The 19166-nt window shown below is 40.8% G+C and overlaps 1 protein-coding gene across 26 annotated transcripts in view; it reads right to left on the bottom strand.

The window, feature by feature from the left end:
- Positions 1 to 19166, bottom strand: part of CADPS (calcium dependent secretion activator) — a 481539-nt gene that overhangs the window by 241610 nt on the left and 220763 nt on the right. For all 26 annotated transcript variants that reach the window (XM_035276026.3, XM_078351389.1, XM_078351390.1 and 23 more), the window contains exons 5-6: positions 8445 to 8678; positions 3801 to 3922 (exon numbers count right to left, since the gene is read on the bottom strand). In XM_035276026.3, coding sequence (XP_035131917.1) covers positions 3801 to 3922; positions 8445 to 8678 — 356 coding nt within the window. The remainder of the gene's footprint in view (positions 1 to 3800; positions 3923 to 8444; positions 8679 to 19166) is intronic.

Here is a 19166-nt window from a genome sequence, read left to right on the forward strand (position 1 = left end):
GAGTCTGCAGACCAGTTGGGTCATTCTTCATGGATCAGCTGGGCTTACTCAGATGTCAGTGCTCACATGCGGGCAGGGCCCATTACATGATTTGTATAGCCCAGTACAAAATGAAAATGCAGGGCCCCTTATTTTAAAATTATTAAGAATTTCAAGGCTGGACACAATGACGCATACCTGTAATCTCAGCACTTTGGGAGGCCGAGGTGGGTGCTTGAGCCCAGGGGTTCGAGACCAGCCTGGGCAACACAGTAAGTCCTCGTCTCCAAAAAAAGTTACAATAAAATAAAATTAGCAGAGCATGATAGTGTGCACAGCGTTCTTATGCAACTGATCCAATATGACCATGTTGAACAGGGTCCTGGCTATAAGTGAAGTGATGGCACTGATACAAGAAGGCGAAGGATGTGAAATGTCACATTCAATACATGAGGATTCCAAAGAACACACTCTTAGACAAATTGGGTTATGAATATGCTCCTGAATTTTTGGCTATGAAAAAAAAAAGACAATAGCCAAATTCCTTGCAAACATGTGCTCTGGCATGATATTATGGTTCCAGTTATGGGATCTAATACTTGGTAGCAGCAACCACAGAATTTCAGTAATAAATAAAACATGCTTGAGTGGAATTTTGCTTTAATATATAAATAAAGTATGGTCACCAGCTGGCCACAAGAATCGTCAAAGATAAGATTCAGAAGATGAATAGGGCAGGAAAAGGGCTAAGCTTGTCAGAGGATGAAGTGGAGTTATTAGGACAAATTAAAGATGATCCCTGAAAGGATAATTTCTGGAATAATTAAAATCAAGTAGCAGAGATGACAGCTGGAGATTAGCAATAGGAGAAAGTGTAAGTAGGAGGGGAGAGAGTGGTGTAGGCCTGTAGTCCCAGCTACTCAGGAGCCTGAGGTGGGAGGATCACCTGAACCCGGGTTGATCAGGGCTGCAGTGAGCTGGGATCGCACCACTGTACTCCAGCTTAGGTGACAGAGTAAGACCCTGTCTCAAAAAACAAAACAAAACAAACGAAAGCCAAACCCAAATGCAAAAACGAAACCAAACCACTTGGAGGCAGAGGAAAACTACTAGAACTGAACTGTGACAAAGAAAAATGGTTAAAAAGAGTATTGAGTACAGAATTGTGGATTTAGAAGGAAAATAAGTAAAGGATATAAGGAGAGTCTACATGGAAAGAATAAAGGAAAAGTCAGGAAGACACACGAGTGTTGTTCCATTTCAAGGTCTGGGAATATCCCTTTGGGATACTATAGAAATGGCAAATACAGGGCACTTGTACTCCTTCCTCTCCCACGGCAGATGTTACAAGTTGACCTTGGCACCATTTTCCTCTGAATATGGATTTGGCCTCAGAACCCTTCTCAATATAGCTCTTTAGATAGCTACCATCGACTAATTTGACTTGACCCTGGTCATGAAACCTGCATCTTTAAGGCATTACAAAACAAACAAATCAACAAACCTATTGCCTGACGAGGAATAAAACATGTACACTTCTTGCTGGAAAAGCAAAATGTTTCAATGTGAGCTGTTCCTGTATATAGACATCATAATCCACATGCACAGCTCTAAGTATGCATGTGAAACATGAATATTTCAAGCAGGTGGACCCAAGCATCCTGTAATTATTTGCAATCTGAAATTCTGTTTTAACCATTTATAAGCACAGGAAAACCAACTCATCATTCACCCTGGCAACTGAAACCGCTGAGTCTGATAAAATGTTACAAAGTGTGTTTTGAGTTATAAGAGCTTATATGAAACAACAGTCTGTTAGAATAATCAGAACTTTCTTCTTCCTTCTCAAGGTTATAACACCATATTGGGCCCAGCATCTTAAGAGGTTGGCAGAAACACCAAATAGGTTGTTCTCCCTGCATATATCACACATTTTTAAAAAACACAAATAAATAGTGCAGCATTACATAACAGCATGGAAAATGATCAGACCATTTGAGGAATAACTGGGATTTCATCAATGGCAGTTAAAAAGAAACCACATTCATTGTCAGTCTGAAACTCAGTTGTGAAAAAAGGGAGGAAGGGTGGCATGTGACAAAGTGCATTGGTTTCCATTTCCTCTTATACACACTCATTAATTTCTCCCAGCTTCTGAGCATCTGAAGCTTTTGCCTATTCATGCAAAGAGCCACTTGAAGGCAAACAATGCCCTCAGATTTTCTCTAGTCCAGGAAACATTCAGTGCTTTCTTTGAACTATTTTGTTTGAACATCCTGGTAAGTTATTCATGTCCTGCCAAACAGCTCATAATGCTCTGGGGGAGGAGAGGCAGTGAGCTGCTGTTAGGGGCTCCTCTTTTGATGACTCTCTAATCAACACAAAAAGATGCTCATTAGTCTAGATGGGCTTAACTGAGACAGAAAAGGAAGGGAGAGAAAAATAGTGGGTAAGGAGGGAAGGGAGCAATGATCTCTCAATAATTTTTGAGGCCTGAGAGTCTATTGACCCTAATGAATGGACCCATCATTGCTCCTGTGGACCATTAAAACAAGACTCTAACTGCCCTCCTGCATAACCCTGCCTGCCCACTCCCCACCCCCTGCAGCCAGAGTCATCTTTTCAAAACACATCTCTAATCCATGCTTTCCTCTTCAAGGCCTAACAAGTTCCCATGGTATGGCCCTACTTGCCTCTCTGGCAGCTTATGGCACCCCTTGTCCTCCAAACTCCAGCCCCACTGGCCTTCCTTACCCAGGGCCTTTGCTGACCACAGGGCCTTTGCACAAGCTGTTCACTGCCTAGAATGCTCTCCCATTGTTTAACTTAATAATATTAGCTCAAATACCTCATATGACCTAAGGAAGGACTATTCTGCACCTGTCCTCACAGACTGGTTCAGGTCCCTCCCACTATCTCCTCTCAAATCATTCTTTGTCAGCATTTATAACTATTTATAATTATATATTTGTGCCCTTACTTTTCTGATGGCCCCATGAAACTGTGAGCTGTGTAGGGCTACAACAGTGACTACTTTCCTTTCCACTGTGTAATAATACCTTGTACACACACATAGTAAGCATTTAACAAAATTGTATTGAACCAATGAATTAATGTGTTATGTAACACACTGCTCTGTTAATACATTCATAACTATGACATACAGGAAAAAAGTTAGACAAGACCCCAAATATCGTATGTTCTCACTCATAAGTGGAAGCTCAGCTATAAAGATGCCAAGGCATAAGAATGATACAATGGGCTTTGGGGACTCGGGGGAAAGAGTGGGAAGGGAGTGAGGGATAGCAGACTACAAATTGGGTTCATTGTATGCCACTCAGGTGATGGTGCACCAAAATCTCACGAATCACCACTAAAGAACTTACTCATGTAACCATATAGCACCTGTTCCCCTAAAATCTATGGAAATAAAAAATTTTTAAAGTCTTATACTGAAAAATTTTTTAAAGTCTTATACTGAAAATAAAATATTACTTAGAAAATACCATAAAGTGAACATATCAAACTTTCCTGCACATTATACTGATGAATGAAAGCTGTGACTAATCTCTTGAGGGTGAAAACGTAAAATCACCAGAAAGGAGATTGTTCCTTTTCTTCCGTTCTCTGCTTTGAAGGAACTAGAATCTTTGCTATGGCTGCCAAATAAAATGTAGACAAGTCATCTTGTTTGAAAAATAAACAAGGTTTATATCTTCTAGGATCTTCTGGGGAAACCAGATCTTTACCTTGGAGTTGGCCAAAATGGAACTAACGGCAGCAACCCTCTATAAGGGAGACCCTGGAGAAACATAACTCACGTTGGTTTAGAAGCCTCCGCCTGGTCAGTCTGTAGTTTCTCTCCTCCTTCTACCTCCATTGTGCAATATACGATGCGATTCGGAGCCAAGGATTTGAGGCCTTGGACTTCCATGATTACCACCTGAAAAGAGAATTTCACGTAATGGAGGTTATTGGCAAGGACCCTGGCAGCATCACCCAGAGGAAAATACATAGATGTGAAGCTACAGAAAAACCCAACAGGTATCTGATGGCTTCTATTAGGTTTGTACCAGTCATGCTGGGACCAGTCTAGCCACAAAGAAGCAATTCCTTATAGTATAGCTGATTGCCTGCCAGAAAGACAAGGCTCACTGATTCAAATGCTCACAGGGGCCAGACAGGCATATAAAATGGGCTTCTCTTTCCGTATTAAGCAAATAAGATCAGTTTTTCATTTCTACCAAGAAATAGGCTCTTATTTCCTTTAAAAATAGTCTGGCTTTTGGTTCAGAACTTAATAGAGACACAGGCTCATAAATTCACTTTTCTCTTCGCAGTGAGCTAAGTAATAGTGCAAGTATGAACACAGAGGTAAAGTACCATTCAGCATTAGACTCAGAGATACAATAGGGAGTAGCGGGGACTATGGCAAACTGGAGGGCACATGTTCCTTCTAAAGGGAGCAGCTGCCAGTTACAACCTTGTTGCCTTGTCTTTTCTCAGTTTAGAGTTACCAGATACTCCAATTTTGCCTTCCAGAAAATGGAAAACTAAATCAGAATCACAGTCAGAGAGCTGATTTTGAAATGTTGACAATAATTCAAATAGGGAGAAATAAAGTACACAAACTGTACAGACTGACATTATTGAATCAAAACAAAAACATGTCTGCAGCTGCACAGTCTCTGACCCAGACTGAGGAAAAAAGCTGGTGTCATGATGGACCAAGATGTATCATTTTCATTTTCTGACACTTCCTATCACTACCCCAACTCCATGTAATCACCTGTTATCCTGATATTTAGGAGTATGCCCTGTCATGAGAGATGGGGGAGGGAGAAGAATGCGGAAAGCAGAGAGATTGATTTAAAACTCTGAAACAAATGACCCACATCAGAGATATATAATTAGTCCTATATATGAAAAAAATCATTCAGTTGTACTCGAAAGCACGTAATGGCATTACACAAGGAGAAGAAAGTGAGTGTGCAAAGAATGTAAACTTCCTTAGTGGACCAGATTAAAGAAAGCACAATAGGGTTAGCATTGAACCAGGATTCCACAAGTCACAGTTCTGCTACTGGTTTTCAAACTTAATGTGAATCAGAATCACTTATAAGGCTTGTTAAGCCAGAGGTTGCTAGGGTTAACGACCCCCAGAGTTTCTAATCCGTAGGCCTGCATTGGAGCCAAGGACTTTCCATTTCTAACAATTTTCCTGGTTATGCTGATGCTGCTGACTCAGAGGCCATACTTTGAGAACCATGGTATTACTCGTGTGACGTCCGACAAATGATTTGATGTTGAAGTCACTTCATTTTTCTTTCAAATCTCCAGGGCCTCAGTTTCCTGATCTGTAAAGTGGGGGTAATAATATGTATTCTGTGGCTGTCGTGTGAAGATCAAATGTGATGATGTACATAACTGAACATTTTTACACTGAGAAGAACCATATGAATAGAAAGAAATGGAAGGTACAATGAAAGAGTAAAGACTTTGGAATTTAAAAGATCTAACTTCACATCCTGATTATGCATCTTCACGAGCTGTGTAATCATGTGCAGGTTTCTCATCCTCTCTGAGGCTTAGTTACCATACCTGCAAACACCTGAAAAGACTGTTGTGACAGTTCACTCTGTTATAATGAAAAGCACCTGGATCATACTGGCATTCTACAAACACCTGTTGCTTTCCATCAGCACACTCCCTTTGCCCAAGGCCCTGCTGCTGGGCACTGTGGACCTTCTTTCCCTTATTGTAAAGTTAACTACTACCTGGTGTCCCCACCAGCCATGTAAATGTATAATTAAGTAAAATATGTCTTGCACCAACCTGCAAATTCAAATCCTAGTCTGCTCTCAGGAGATGACAATCCTCTTTCTCCTTCTCCTTGCCTCCCCTCACTGTGCTCACCAAAACACATTCACAAACAGATGTGCAATGGTTTTTGCTGGCAGTTTTCTATGATGTGCAATTCAGTGTTCTAATTAAAAATATTTGGGAATCCAAGGACATTTCATTCTGTACTTGCATTTACAAGTCAAACTACTTGAATCACATACACATGGGAGCATGGACGCGTTCACATCTATATTTCAGGTAATCAGCTGTGCAATATTGAGTACTGACAAAGAATTAGAAAATGACAGATTTAGCAGTGCATGGTAGTGCATGCCTATAATCCCAGCACTTCTGGAGGCTGAGGTGGGTGGATAGCATGAGTCCAGAAGTTTGGAACCAGCCTGAACAACATGACAAAACCCCATCTCTATGAAAAATACAAAGATTAGCTGCATTTGGTGGTGTGCACCTGTAGTCTCAGCCACTTGGGATGCTGAAGTGGGAGGATCACTCGAGCCCAGGAAGCTGAGCCTGCAGTGAGTCAAGCCTGCACCTGTGCCACTGCACTCCAGCCTGGGCAACAGAGGGAGACCTCAGGTCAAAAAAAAAAATGAGGAAAGAAACATTACAGACTTAAAACATTGATGAAAATCAACAAACCACTTCCCCCCACTTTTCTGTAGGAAGACCAGAGGCAGTAGGGAATAAAGTGACACCTTTAATTGGCAATAATCAAATTCAGACACCTAAGAAAATACATTCAGTACTTCAGGTGGCATTATTTTTTTTTTAAAGTTTGTGTGAAATTACACTGATAATTTTTTCACACACTAAGTGCTCTATAGTTAATTGAATACTGCCTCTTCCAACTGCACAACACATGTTGAAAACACTAATGTATCTCTATCCAAACTTAGCACAGAAAAACAAATTACCTGCAGTTAATTCACAGCAGGTTTTAATGATGTTCTAGAAAATTCGTTTCGTCTTTAAACATTCTAATTGTGCAGAAATTTGATCTCTTCTCTTGGTCTCCCCAAATCTAGGGTTAATCTATAACCCTTGTGGGGTTTTGAACTTTAGTAAGTTACAAGTGGATCTCAAATTTTGGAGTAAGAAGCATGTAGGGCCTTGTTAAAGTACACAGGCCCCAAATTGTGTGACAATCATCATAAATTAGTTTTCCCTAATAAGATTCCTTATGTCCATTTCCACCTCTAACCCCAGACAACACTGATCCACTTCCTATTTCTGTAGATTTCCCTTTAAGACCTTTTATATCAAGGGAATCATACAAAATGTGGTCTCTCGTGTTTGGCTTTTTTTGAGACAGGGTCTCACTCTGTCACCCAGGCTCGAGTGCAGTGGCATGGTCACAGCTCACTGCAGCCTGGACCTCCCCAGCTCAAGTGATCCTCCCATCTCAGCTTCCCAAGGAGCTGGGACTACAGGTGTACACCATCACACCCAGCTAATTAAAAAATTATTTTCTTTTAGAGACAGTGTCTCATTATGTTACCCAAGTTGGTGTTAAACTCCTGAGATCAAGCAATTCTCCCACCTCAGCCTCCCAAAGTGCTGAGATCACAGATGCGAGCCACCATGCCAACCCTGGCTTTTTCACTAGGCATATTTTTGAGTTTCGTCCATGTCATGGCATGTATCAGTGGGATGTTCCTTTTAATTGCTGAATCATATTACATTATATGGGTACACCACATTTTGTCTATCCATTCACCTGCGGATTGACATTTAGGTTGTTTCCATTTTGGGCTATTATAAATAATGCTGCCATAAATATTTGCAGTCAAGACTTTGTACAGACATATGTCTTCTTCATTTCTATTGGGTATCTGACAGTGGAGTTGCTAGATCTATGGTAGTTTTATGTTTAACTTTTTGAGAAAATGCTAACCTATTTTCCAAAGTGGTTGTATTATTTTATATTCCCATATAAAATATGTTCTCTACTGAGACTCTGGCTCAGTAGGTGTGGGTGGTGCCCAGGAATCTGCATACTGAACTACCTTCCCAGGTAATTCTGACATAGCTAGATCAGAATTACTCCCTTAGATTATATACATATGAAAAGAAAATGTGTGAAGAGAAATTACAGAGAAACTTACTGACATGTTGAGCATTTTGCCACAAAACTAGCCTGAATGGGTACTTACTTTGGGAGCTGAGATAAACTAAAAGAGACCCTACCACAAGGGACTCCCAACTATGTAGCCAACAGGAAGAATAATGGGAAAGAAAATTTACAATTCACTATAAAATGATGCTAGCTTGCCTCTCATAAGTGTAACACAGATTGCCAAAATTTTTAACTTTCTAAATTATATAAGGTCTTTATAAAATCCTTGAGCACTGTTTTAAGACAGAAAGTAATACAAGATTAAATTTAGTAGGTGGCTTTTCAGATTTCATTTCCTTAAGAAAAATGTGGGCTCCTGGAGATGGGGAATCACTTGCTGATTAGCTGACCTATGCTTAGCATGCTGTTATTTTAATAACTGCTCCTGGGGTGCAAAAAGAAAAACAAGCTGATTGTGATGCATCTAATCACCCATGTCCTATTTGCTGTGCCAAGAAACTTTCAAGGGCTCACGGCTTTTTACCTCCAACGAGAAAGACAGCACGACATCTGACTTCGAGAGCTGGTTCTCACTCTCCTCGCCCATGTCGATGATGGAAGCGTTGTGGCTGCGTTTGAGTTTCTGGAGCTTGAACTCCCCGCCTTTGGACACCGGCATGCTCTCCAAGTTGGCCATGAGCAGGTTGACAGATGACTTCAGTTCCTCAATGTACATGTTTTCCATTTCTTTGGATACAAACTTAGGAAATTTGCGTTCCTTGGGAAGAAAAAGAAAAGTATGAGCAGAGGAGTAAATAGAGAACTGATTTATAGAGAAGGTCTTTGTCTCATGGCCCAGAGTTAGGATCACATCTACTACTAGTGAAATTCACTCAGATTTCATGGCCTTGTGCTAGAAAAATGTTCAGCCTAGTTGGGTAGACAGCTGCCTGCCTGCTATTTATACATTCTAACAGGTAAGAAACATGCATATAAACATCCAGTAAGAAACACTGAAATGCTTTACTATAGTTCTATTTTCCCCCCAGTTTTCTTCAGCAAATTTGCTTTGTAGAAAGAAAAATGGGGTGAAATTTTTCAAATCTGGTTTCAGTTCAGTTTTTCTTTTTAGTAAAAGGCAGTCAGTTGTTTTCAAGTAAGGGAAACAGAAAGAGACCCTATTTCTGGATATATACAGAGATTTTCTCACATGAATAATTCAAAAGGAGCTCATTTGAGACATTTCAAACATAGTCTATTTCTAAGAATAATAGTTACCGTTTTCAAAAAAAATTGAAACAAATTAATGAAGTGATGAAAAATGTGATTAAAATTCTTTAGAAGACAGAGCAATTTGGTATCATAACCGACTTCTATTTTTTCTTTTCTTGTTTATAAATTTAGTTGTGATTGCAACATGTGCCAACCACGCTATTTGTTTCTTCATACCTCTAAGTTACCCAAGTACCTAGAATATGCTTTGGATCAATCACCTTTCAAACAATCATTTACCACTTGAAACATAAACTTTTCTTCCCAAGCCCTACTCCATAACTGATGGAGTGAGAAGCAAACCAAGTCAGATTGACCTTTTTTTTTTTGGCAAGTGACAGAAAAATCCAGCTCAAACTGGCTTAAAACAACAAAAGAAAATATCCTGGGGTAGATCCAGCTTCAGGCAAGGCTGGAATCAGGGTTCAGATGATATCACCGCAACTGAAATTTTTGTTAAAATCTCGGCTTTGGTTCCTCTGGAGTGGCTTCATGCTCAGTTTGGCTCCCCTGTTGTCACAGATGTGGACTGCACAACATCACGTCATGCTATCTAAAGGAAGAATATTTCCTCTTGTAATATGCAAGGAAGATAAAGACAGTCTTTCATCCCAAAGTCTAACTTATATACTAACCTATTGACTATATTACTGGCCAATTTCTTTTTTTATTATACTTTAAGTTCTGGGGTACATGTGTAGATCATGCAGGGTTGTTACATAGGTATGCACATGCCATGGTGGTTTGCTGCATCCATCCCCCCATCACCTACATTAGGTATTTCTCCTAATGCTATCCCTCCCCTGGTCCCCCACCCCCAACAGGCCCTGGTGTGTGATATTCCCCTCCCTGTGTCTGTGTGTTCTCATTGTTCAATCCCCACTTATAAGTGAGAAAATTCGGTGTTTGGTTTTCTGTTCTTGTGTCAGTTTGCTGAGAATGATGGTTTCGAGATTCATCCATGTTCCTGCAAAGGACATGAACTCATCCTTTTTTATGGCTGCATAGTATTCCATGGTGTATATGTGCCACATTTTCTTTATCCAGTCTATCCTTTGATGGGCATTTGGGTTGGTTCCAAGTCTTTGCCATTGTAAACAGTGCCACAATGAACTTACGTGTGCATGTGTGTTTATAATAGAATGATTTATAATCCTTTGGGGTATATACCCAGCAATGGGATTGCTGGGTCAAATGGTATTTCTATTTCTTGATCCTTGATGAATTGCCAGACTGTATTCCACAATGGTTGAACTAATTTACATTCCCACCAAGAGTGTAAACTTTTTAATGATTGCCATTCTAACTGGCGTGAGATGGTATCTCAGTGTGGTTTTGATTTGATTTCTCTAATGACCAGTGATGATGAGCATTTTTTCATGTTTGTTGGCTGCATAAATGTCTTTTGATAAGCATCTGTTCATAACTTTGCCCATTTTTGATATTTTTTTCTTATAAATTTGTTTAAGTTCTTGGTAGATTCTGGATATTAGCCCTTTGTCTGATGGGTATATTGCAAAAATTTTTGCCCATTCTGTTGGTTGCCGGTTCACTGTAATGATTGTTTCTTTTGCTGTGCCAAAGCTGTTAAGTTTAATTAGATCCCATTTGGCTATTTTGGCTTTTGTTGCCATTGCTTTTGGTGTTTTAGTATTGAAGTCCTTGCCTCTGCCTATGTTCTGAATGGTATCACCTAGGTTTTCTCCTAGAGTTTTTGTAGTATTAGGTCTTATGTTTAAATCTTTAACCCATCTGGAGTTAATTTTTGTATAAGGTGTAAGGAAGGGGTCCAGTTTCAGCTTTCTGCACATGGCTGGCCAATTTTCCTGACACCATTTATTAAACAGGAAAATTACTGGCCAATTTCTATGGCCAGTAATATGCTGTGGAGATTTGCATAGGCATGGCTTATGTCCTCTGTCCTTGCGGCTGGGAAGAGAACTCTACCTAGATCACATGGAACATGAATTGGTATGCTAATTCTGTGTGGCAAAAAAATAAGCTGTCTTATACATGGGCATCTGAGTCAAGATGAACCAACTAACTCTATTAAGGGGCCAGTCATCAATCAGATTTACTCTCTCAAGCAGTTGAACTGAGAGACAATGGAAGTACAATTGGCTCGTAGCGCTGAAACAGTAGGATCTTACAGACTCAGGGTTGGCTGCCATACTGGATCAGGTCAAAGCAGAATAAGACACTTGACAAAGAAGAGTGAGAAAGAGGTAGAGACAAAGAGAGAGAAGTAAGAGAGGTAGGGACTGAAGGAGGGAGAAAAAGGGAGAGAAAAGAAAAGAAAGATGCTAACATTACAGAAAAGAGCTCTGACTTTTATCATTTTCTAATTTCCACAGGTCTAGTTATTTCTCCCATACTTTGGTTCCTTAAGAATTTATTTTTCTTTCAGTAATTCCCCACCCACTAGTTAGTTAAAAGGGCTTTTCTTCCTTGCCACCTCACAGCTTCAAATACGCAGAGTAGTTCTTCTCCACAGAGCTTGGAGATGTCTCTATGCCAGTGCCAGTCTCCTTCCTACATGAAGGCTGCTGTAGTCTTGTTCTCTTCTCCCCCAACCTCCCTGCATAACCACAGCCTTCTTGTCATCTTCCATATTTCAGCTTCAAGACTTCACCTCACTGGGTTGGGTCCTCCTATTGTACCTGCTAACTCACCTTCTTGGCAACACTTATTGAAATGAATTGAATGTTTGTGTCCTTGCATAATTTGTATGTTGAAATCCAATCCTCAAAGTGATATTTGAAGATGGGCCTCGGGGAAGTCATTAGATCACGAGGGCCCTCATGATGGAATTAGTGCCTTGAAAAAGAGGCCTCAGAGAGCTGCCCATTTGCTTCTGCCACCATGTGAGGACCTAGTAAAAAGACAGCTGTCTATGAACCAGGAAGTGGGCCTTGATCAGACACTGAATTTGCTGGTGCCTTGATTTGAACTTCTCAGCCTCCAGAACTGTGAGAAACAAATTCCTCTTGTTTATGCCAACTATGGTATTCTGTTATAGCAGCCTGAATAGACTAAGACACTTGTTATAATTAATGAATCAATTGTGAAGTTTGTTCAATGTCTGTCTTTCCTGCTGGGCAATGATTCAGGACAACATCTATCTTAATACTCCTGTTGAATTCTCTGTATTTAGCATAATGTTTGGCACGTAAGTATTCAATACATATGAATTGAGTGAACAGATCAATGGCATGTAAAAATGCCCATATTAAATATCATTGTAGTGAAAATTCAGCTGTGAGGAGGAGGTGGAGAGATGATAAACTAAGTTGGGGAAGAACACTGAGATTCTGCTTTTCCATGTGAATAAATATAGGTGTCTGAAATCCACTCTGCAACCTTACAGTACCAGTTCTTTCTGGAATTTTTTAGTGTCATCACATCCTGCTTTTAAGACTGGGCTCAGCCCACTGTGTGGTGCTTTCTAAACACACTGTGGGTAAATGTGAGAGGAAGAGCAGGATGGATGTTTCTGAAAAGAGATCATTGATAATCTTGAGCTACTAATGATTCATCACAAAAGAATCTCGAAATTCGTATTTCTCTAAAACTTGCATAGTGGCCTTGATGTTTCGTCATTCTTGGACTTGATCAGGGACAAGTATGAACCTCAGAACTTGGATATCTTTCATGAAAAACATCATCAAGATGCAAGAACTTAGCTGCTGGGTCCCCATCACTTAGAAAACATTTGCTGCATATGATACAGTGTTAGGCACTTGGGGGATCATGATGAGAGGATGTAAATTGTCTTCTGTTAGCTTACAGCAACTGGGGAGAAAGATCTATAAAGGAACATCAAGGTAGGTACTGTAATGGAAGTATAATGTGACATAAGTCCTTCCTGAGAGAATCAAGGGTGGCTTCCCAGAGGTGATGATGGATAAACAAGAGTTTGCCACCAGGTTGAGTTAGCTACAATAGGGCCATTGCTCTTTTCTCCTTCCCATGGAAAATATTATAGGCAATCATGAATCCAAAAATGTCTATACAACTGTACATAGTCACACAATATTTCCTTATTTTTTTTTTTTGGAATACAGCCTCTCTGGAGAGTTAAGGAAGAGTGAAGGTTAACTCAGTCTGAGGGTAGTCCTTAGGCCCCATTAAAGGCTGTCAAGGAGCAAAGGTTACATCCCAAGAGCTTGAAGCTCATAACACGGACCTGTGTTTTGCCTCCTCATCCTGGGATCAAAACCTCAGTGAACTACATGGCATTTGGTGTTGGTGGAGGAAGTAGGTAAGAGATATCTCTGCTTTTAATGCCAGTTGCTGGCTTGGTAGTTGCCAGGGGGATGAGGAAAATAGCTAGTGTTTGTGAAGTGGGTTCTTCTTGCTAATCAACTTAGAGAGACTGTCTTGTCAAGTGCAGTTCCTTCTATCACAACTCGTCTTGGGCACTCACTCAGGGCCTTTTAACTCCACAGTGTTGAGATTTTTGAGGCAATCCAGTTGTTACAGATAACACCATTCTGACTGAGAGTTAGCTCCACCAAATTCTATGTAGCAAAGTATTGGAAAAATCCAAAGAATGATCACTGCTGGCAGAACTTGGACAGTTCCTAATGACATCATAAAAAGAGGCTCATAAAAACTGAAGTCTGCAAGGAAAACAAGGACATTTTTCTGCTCCAGGTACTTAAGCCTTGGGAAGAAACAGCATTCTGTCAATCCAGGCTGAGGTTCCGGAGTGGCAGACCCATTACAAACACATTTCAAAGCTGAAGTTGTGCCAAAATAAGGAAAATGCAGTCGTCCATCCCCATTGCTACTTTTTCAAGCAGAAAAATAGATTACTCTTGACAAAAGAATTGTTTATTCATATTGCTTTATGAAAGACATAGCATATGGGTGGGCAAAGTCCTCCAAAAAAAAAAAATCTCTGCTAGCCATTTCTTTTTGTTTTGGGCTAATAACATTCCTCAATGGAGACAGCCTCCCAAGGACAATTCCCACTAGAGTTACTTATGCTCTGAGGGATTTTGGAACATCTTGAAAAATAGCATTTGAAAGTTCTAATACCTCCCTTAGCTGCTGGCTTTTCTTTTCTGGTTTTGGATTTTTACCTGGAGAGGATGAATGGGGTATGTGTATATGCTGACAAGCCTGCCCCTACTCAGACTGAGGTTCTCTAGACCCCGAAGGCTCAAATGACAAAAGCTGGTAGGCGATCAAAAGGAGAAATGTGACAGAGGGACCCTTGCTAGACACTGGAGCTCACTGACAGTGCTGCAGCTATTTAATCAAATCTCTCAGACACTTTCTGGGCTTCTGTCATGTGTCAGGCAGTATGGCTGTCACTGGAGATGAAAGAGCCAGCCGAGAGGGGATGGTCTGGGGGGCATGCCAGAAAGTGACCAGTTAGTGACACACGAAACAACAGAGGCATGCAGAGTACAAAGAGCGCACCAAGGAACTCATCCAGTCCACAACAGTGAAACAGACTCAACCCTGAATGCTGGGTCTGTTCCATACTAGCTTTGTAACTTTGGACAGATTTCTTCACCCATCTGAATTTTGGTTCTCACATTTGGAATGAGGATAATAAACCTACATTTGAAATGAGGATATAATTATTGTAAAAAGTAAGAGATTATAACATGAATACTTTTCTTTTTTTTTTTTTTTTGAGACGGAGTTTTGCTCTTGTTACCCAGTCTGGAGTGCAATGGCGTGATCTCGGCTCACCGCAGTCTCCGCCTCCTGGGTTCAGGCAATTCTCCTGCCTCAGCCTCCTGAGCAGCTGGGATTACAGGCACGTGCCACCGTGCCCAGCTAACTTTTTGTAATTTTAGTAGAGACGGGGTTTCACCATGTTGACCAAGATGGTCTCGATCTGTTGACCTCGTGATCCACCTGCCTCGGCCTCCCAAAGTGCTGGGATTACAGGCTTCAGCCACCACGCCCGGCCACATGAATACTTTTCTATCACTGACACATATAGCCTCTCTTTACACACACAAGCACATGTGCACACACACATGCACGCACCCTTGCAAACACTGTGCTACCACTACCACCACTACAAACAATGATACTACTAATAATGATGTTATTGGGCATTTACTGAGTGCTAACTTTGTGCTGGACACTAAGTTAAACACTTTACATGCTTTATTTTACTTCACTAATCCTTCCAACAACACACGGAAGCACGTGCTGCTATTGTTCCCTGTTTTTTTGTGTGTGTAAGAAAATGATGCAGAAATGTAAAGCATTAGTAGAGTTGAGCTTGAAACCCAGCCGACTGGCTCCAGAGCTTGTGTTCTTAGCCATGACAGGATAAGGCAGAACTATCTGGCTCCAAAGGCGCCTAGATCTGAGGCGACTCTAGCGGTCCTCTCTGCATGGTGCAACCTGTATGTATCACCTCATTTTGTAGGGGTCAGCAGAAGGCTGGTCACAGTTGAGTCCTCCATAGCAATGGCTGTTCCACCATTGCCCAGCCAGTGTGCACTGTGTAGGGTTAAGCCCAGGGAGTAATGAGAAAGGGACCAGTAGGTTAAACGAGAGAAAGAGGTCTTGGTATTAATTTGTCAAAATCGGCACCGCAGACATTGAAAGGCATTTTTTGGCTCAGGCATTACAGTTTTCTAGGCTAGCTTATTTACCCAACTGGTCTTACTTCCTCAGCTTTTGCGAATTGGATGAACTTACTTCCACTTCAACAAGCTTCAGAGGACCTCCCTGGCATTTATATTTTTACGTGAGCTCAGATTTCCCTGGATTTTTAGCTATTGACAAAGGCCAGAGTCAGAGAGGGGCTCTCTGTACACACTTTTAAAAAAAAAAATATTTAGGCAACAAGTTGAAATAAATTCCTACTGTGTGCTAGACACTTATGTTACGTCATAACACAGCATGAATGCCACGTCAAACATTAGTTTGAAAGTTGGGGGTTAGTATTATTCTCTGGTAGGAGAAGATCCTATTTGTATCTGATTTTTGGCAATGTGTGGAACAGAACTTTTCCATCAGAGAAATGTTTAGATATTATTTCTCACTGATATTTGCAATAGGGCCAGGATATGAGCTACTCATTGTGCTCTGCATGGAAGAGGGGTCTCAGTGGCATTTCCATATTTAAAATGATGGCTTGAAGAACCAGTGGTGTTTTACTCCTAGACCTCTGCCACTGACACTACAAAAGCTGTATGATTTGTCTTAAATAATTAGCTCAAGAATTTTGGAATTTTACACTAAAATTTGGCCAAAAGAACTGGCAAATATCACAGCAGCACTAATGCCCAAATCTGCCTGCTTAAGCTCAAATGTCAACTTTTGATCACACAATTTAAATAACTTAGACTTAATTCCTGGGTGAAATTTGGGAACACTTTAATATCGACATGAGAGGATTTGGGAAAATGTTTGAGAAGGGATTACTAAGTCTTTTCTACCAGATTTAAAAAAATGCGTTCATATCTCTTTCTGGAACTTTTAAGGCAGCATGACTGATGTTCACAGCGAGACCGTCTCTGTCTGATGTTCTTGTGCAGCCGTCTCTGTCTGATGATTCGTGAGATGCTGGTGTGATTGAATTGATATATTACAGTGCAAGGTCGTGGGTAAGGGAAAGTCGGCTTGCTCTTGCCTCCCTTCCCTCCTAGGAAGAGAGGACAAACATGCCATTCAGTGGAAATATGTGATAATGAGAATGCTACTGGCAAAATAACCAGGGTCCCTATGATATCTTTTCCAGATTCTAAAAATAATCAAAGCAAGAGGATTCTGAATTCTAGGAGCCAAATCTGCCTAACATTGCTGCTTCATTTGGGCTTCTAGATAAGCTGCAGGGAACACACAGCAACTTCTAGTGAAGAAACGAAAGCAATTTCCAGGAGGGGTAACCAGCAGGGAGTGAAGAATGAAGGGAGTCCTGTCCTGGAGCAATTCCCTGCCTCTCTTCTGAGTATTCTAAAAAAAATAGCATGAAACGTGGAATTAGACGACTCAGTTTTCTGCTTACTAGCTGTGTGAACTTGAACATAGCATGTAAACACCTTGGTTTGCCTATACCGGGGAGAATTAATGTTAACTCCAAGGATTGTTCATCACAAGTCTAAATGAGATTTTATATGAATTGCACAGCCAGTGCCTAACACATTTAGTAAAGGACTGATCAGCAGAGAGAGGTCAGGTTGAGGCAAGGTAAAAGCCTGGGTGAAGGGCATAATAGATCCGTGGATTGGTAGGAGGAGGCAAGTGAGGGCCTATATTTGGGAAGACATTTTGTAATGATGGTATGCATACTGGTTAAGAGTGCAGGTTCTGGCCATCGAGTGACCTTGGCCAGGTCCTCTTCTGTCTCTGCTTTAGCTTCCTCATCTGTGAAATGGGAATAATAATAGCATCTTTCTCATTCAGATGTTGGAGGGTTAGATAGCTTCTCAAATGTAAAATGCTTAAAAGAATATCTGGCACATAGGAAAACACTAGGTAAGTGGTAGTTATTACTATTAGGTACACCTGGAGTGTTTCCCAATTCATAATATCCACCTTGCCCACAACCCTACTTCTTCCCACCCTCACCCTAAGTCAAATATCCCCAGCATCCATTATTCGATGAGACCTTCACCCCTTTTCCACTGTGGATTGGTTAATTGCACCAGGGATTGGCCTTTGAACCAAGTTGGGCCACTGAGAGTTCTGATTCTTAGCACTGTGAATTTGCAGGGGGTGTGAAAGAAGTAATAATGAATGTGACATACAGAGATGGGTGATGCAGGGAAAGTCCTGATCACTCTGCAGGCCCTGGCTGTTCTTTCCTGGGCTCTGGCTGCAGCTTGTCTGCAGGCTCTGTGAGATACTCCTCCATCTCCGATCTCTTTTATATAAGCTTGCTTGAGTTGGTTCCTCTTATTTGCAATCAAAAGTGCTCTACCCATCTTTGAATTCAGAGAACAGCGTGAATTACATACGATAGATGACATCTATATCCAGGAATTTCTGGTTATGATATTTACAGGAGCTGACGTTCAGCCATATGGGTTGAATTGCACATCCTCACGAAAATTCACTGTGTTGCTGGAAATAGAAAAATCGGGGCATGCTAAAAGAAGATAAGTAGAGGTGCTTTGTCTTAATATCTCTTCATGAACTAGCCAATAGTTGAGATCTTGATATTTTATTTAACTTTTAGTGGAGGAGATATTTCACAATTTTCATCGGTATTAGCCAGGCTGGTTTAGGCAAGGGGAGAATTTATTTTTCTTGGGATTTGACTAAACTGAGAGAAAAGCAGGTACATGGCTGAAGCTTAAGAATAATTAGAATCAGGGATTCAAATGGATGTCCTCAGGACTGAGGACCCCTTGACATCTCAGTGTAGACTCTGTCTCTGTTTCTATGTGGCGGGTTTATTCTCTCGTCATCTTTTCCCTATATGGAAGAATTGGCCATTGCTACAGGTATCTTTCTACCATTGGAGGACAAGCCTTCCTGGCTCACAGTCCACAGGCCCTATCAAGGAATTAATCAGTTTAGTTTGCATCAGGTTCCCACTTCTGGACCAATCACTTGTGGCTAGGGCAGGCTGGGAACTGTGACTGGGTGAAGAAGAGCTCACTTCAGGACCAGTTAGCTACAGCAAGGGGGCCACTGGCATGAATGAACATTGCAGAAGAGAATCAATTTCTAAAAGAACAGGAGACAGTAGTAGACACTCCATCTCATAGAAACCCTCAATGCCCTATACAGGGACCCTCCATATATACTGAAATCATTCTTCATGCTCTGTAAATAATAAAGATTCACTTTAATTGCCTATTTCATTGTCTAAGAATGCTTAGTTCTAAGTTGTTAATAATATCTAATTTAGCTTTAGAATATTTAGTGGTGGGGGTTGGGGAAGAGACTTCTTTGATTTACATTCAGAGATGAGCATCTTAGCTCATTTATACCAATTGTTCATCTAGGGTCTATTAAAAATTAAAATTAGCCTAACACCAGTTTCTTAAATTATCTTGTTAAA

The sequence above is a fragment of the Callithrix jacchus genome, chromosome 15 (assembly GCF_049354715.1).
Source record: "Callithrix jacchus isolate 240 chromosome 15, calJac240_pri, whole genome shotgun sequence".
Classification (NCBI taxonomy): domain Eukaryota; kingdom Metazoa; phylum Chordata; class Mammalia; order Primates; family Cebidae; genus Callithrix; species Callithrix jacchus.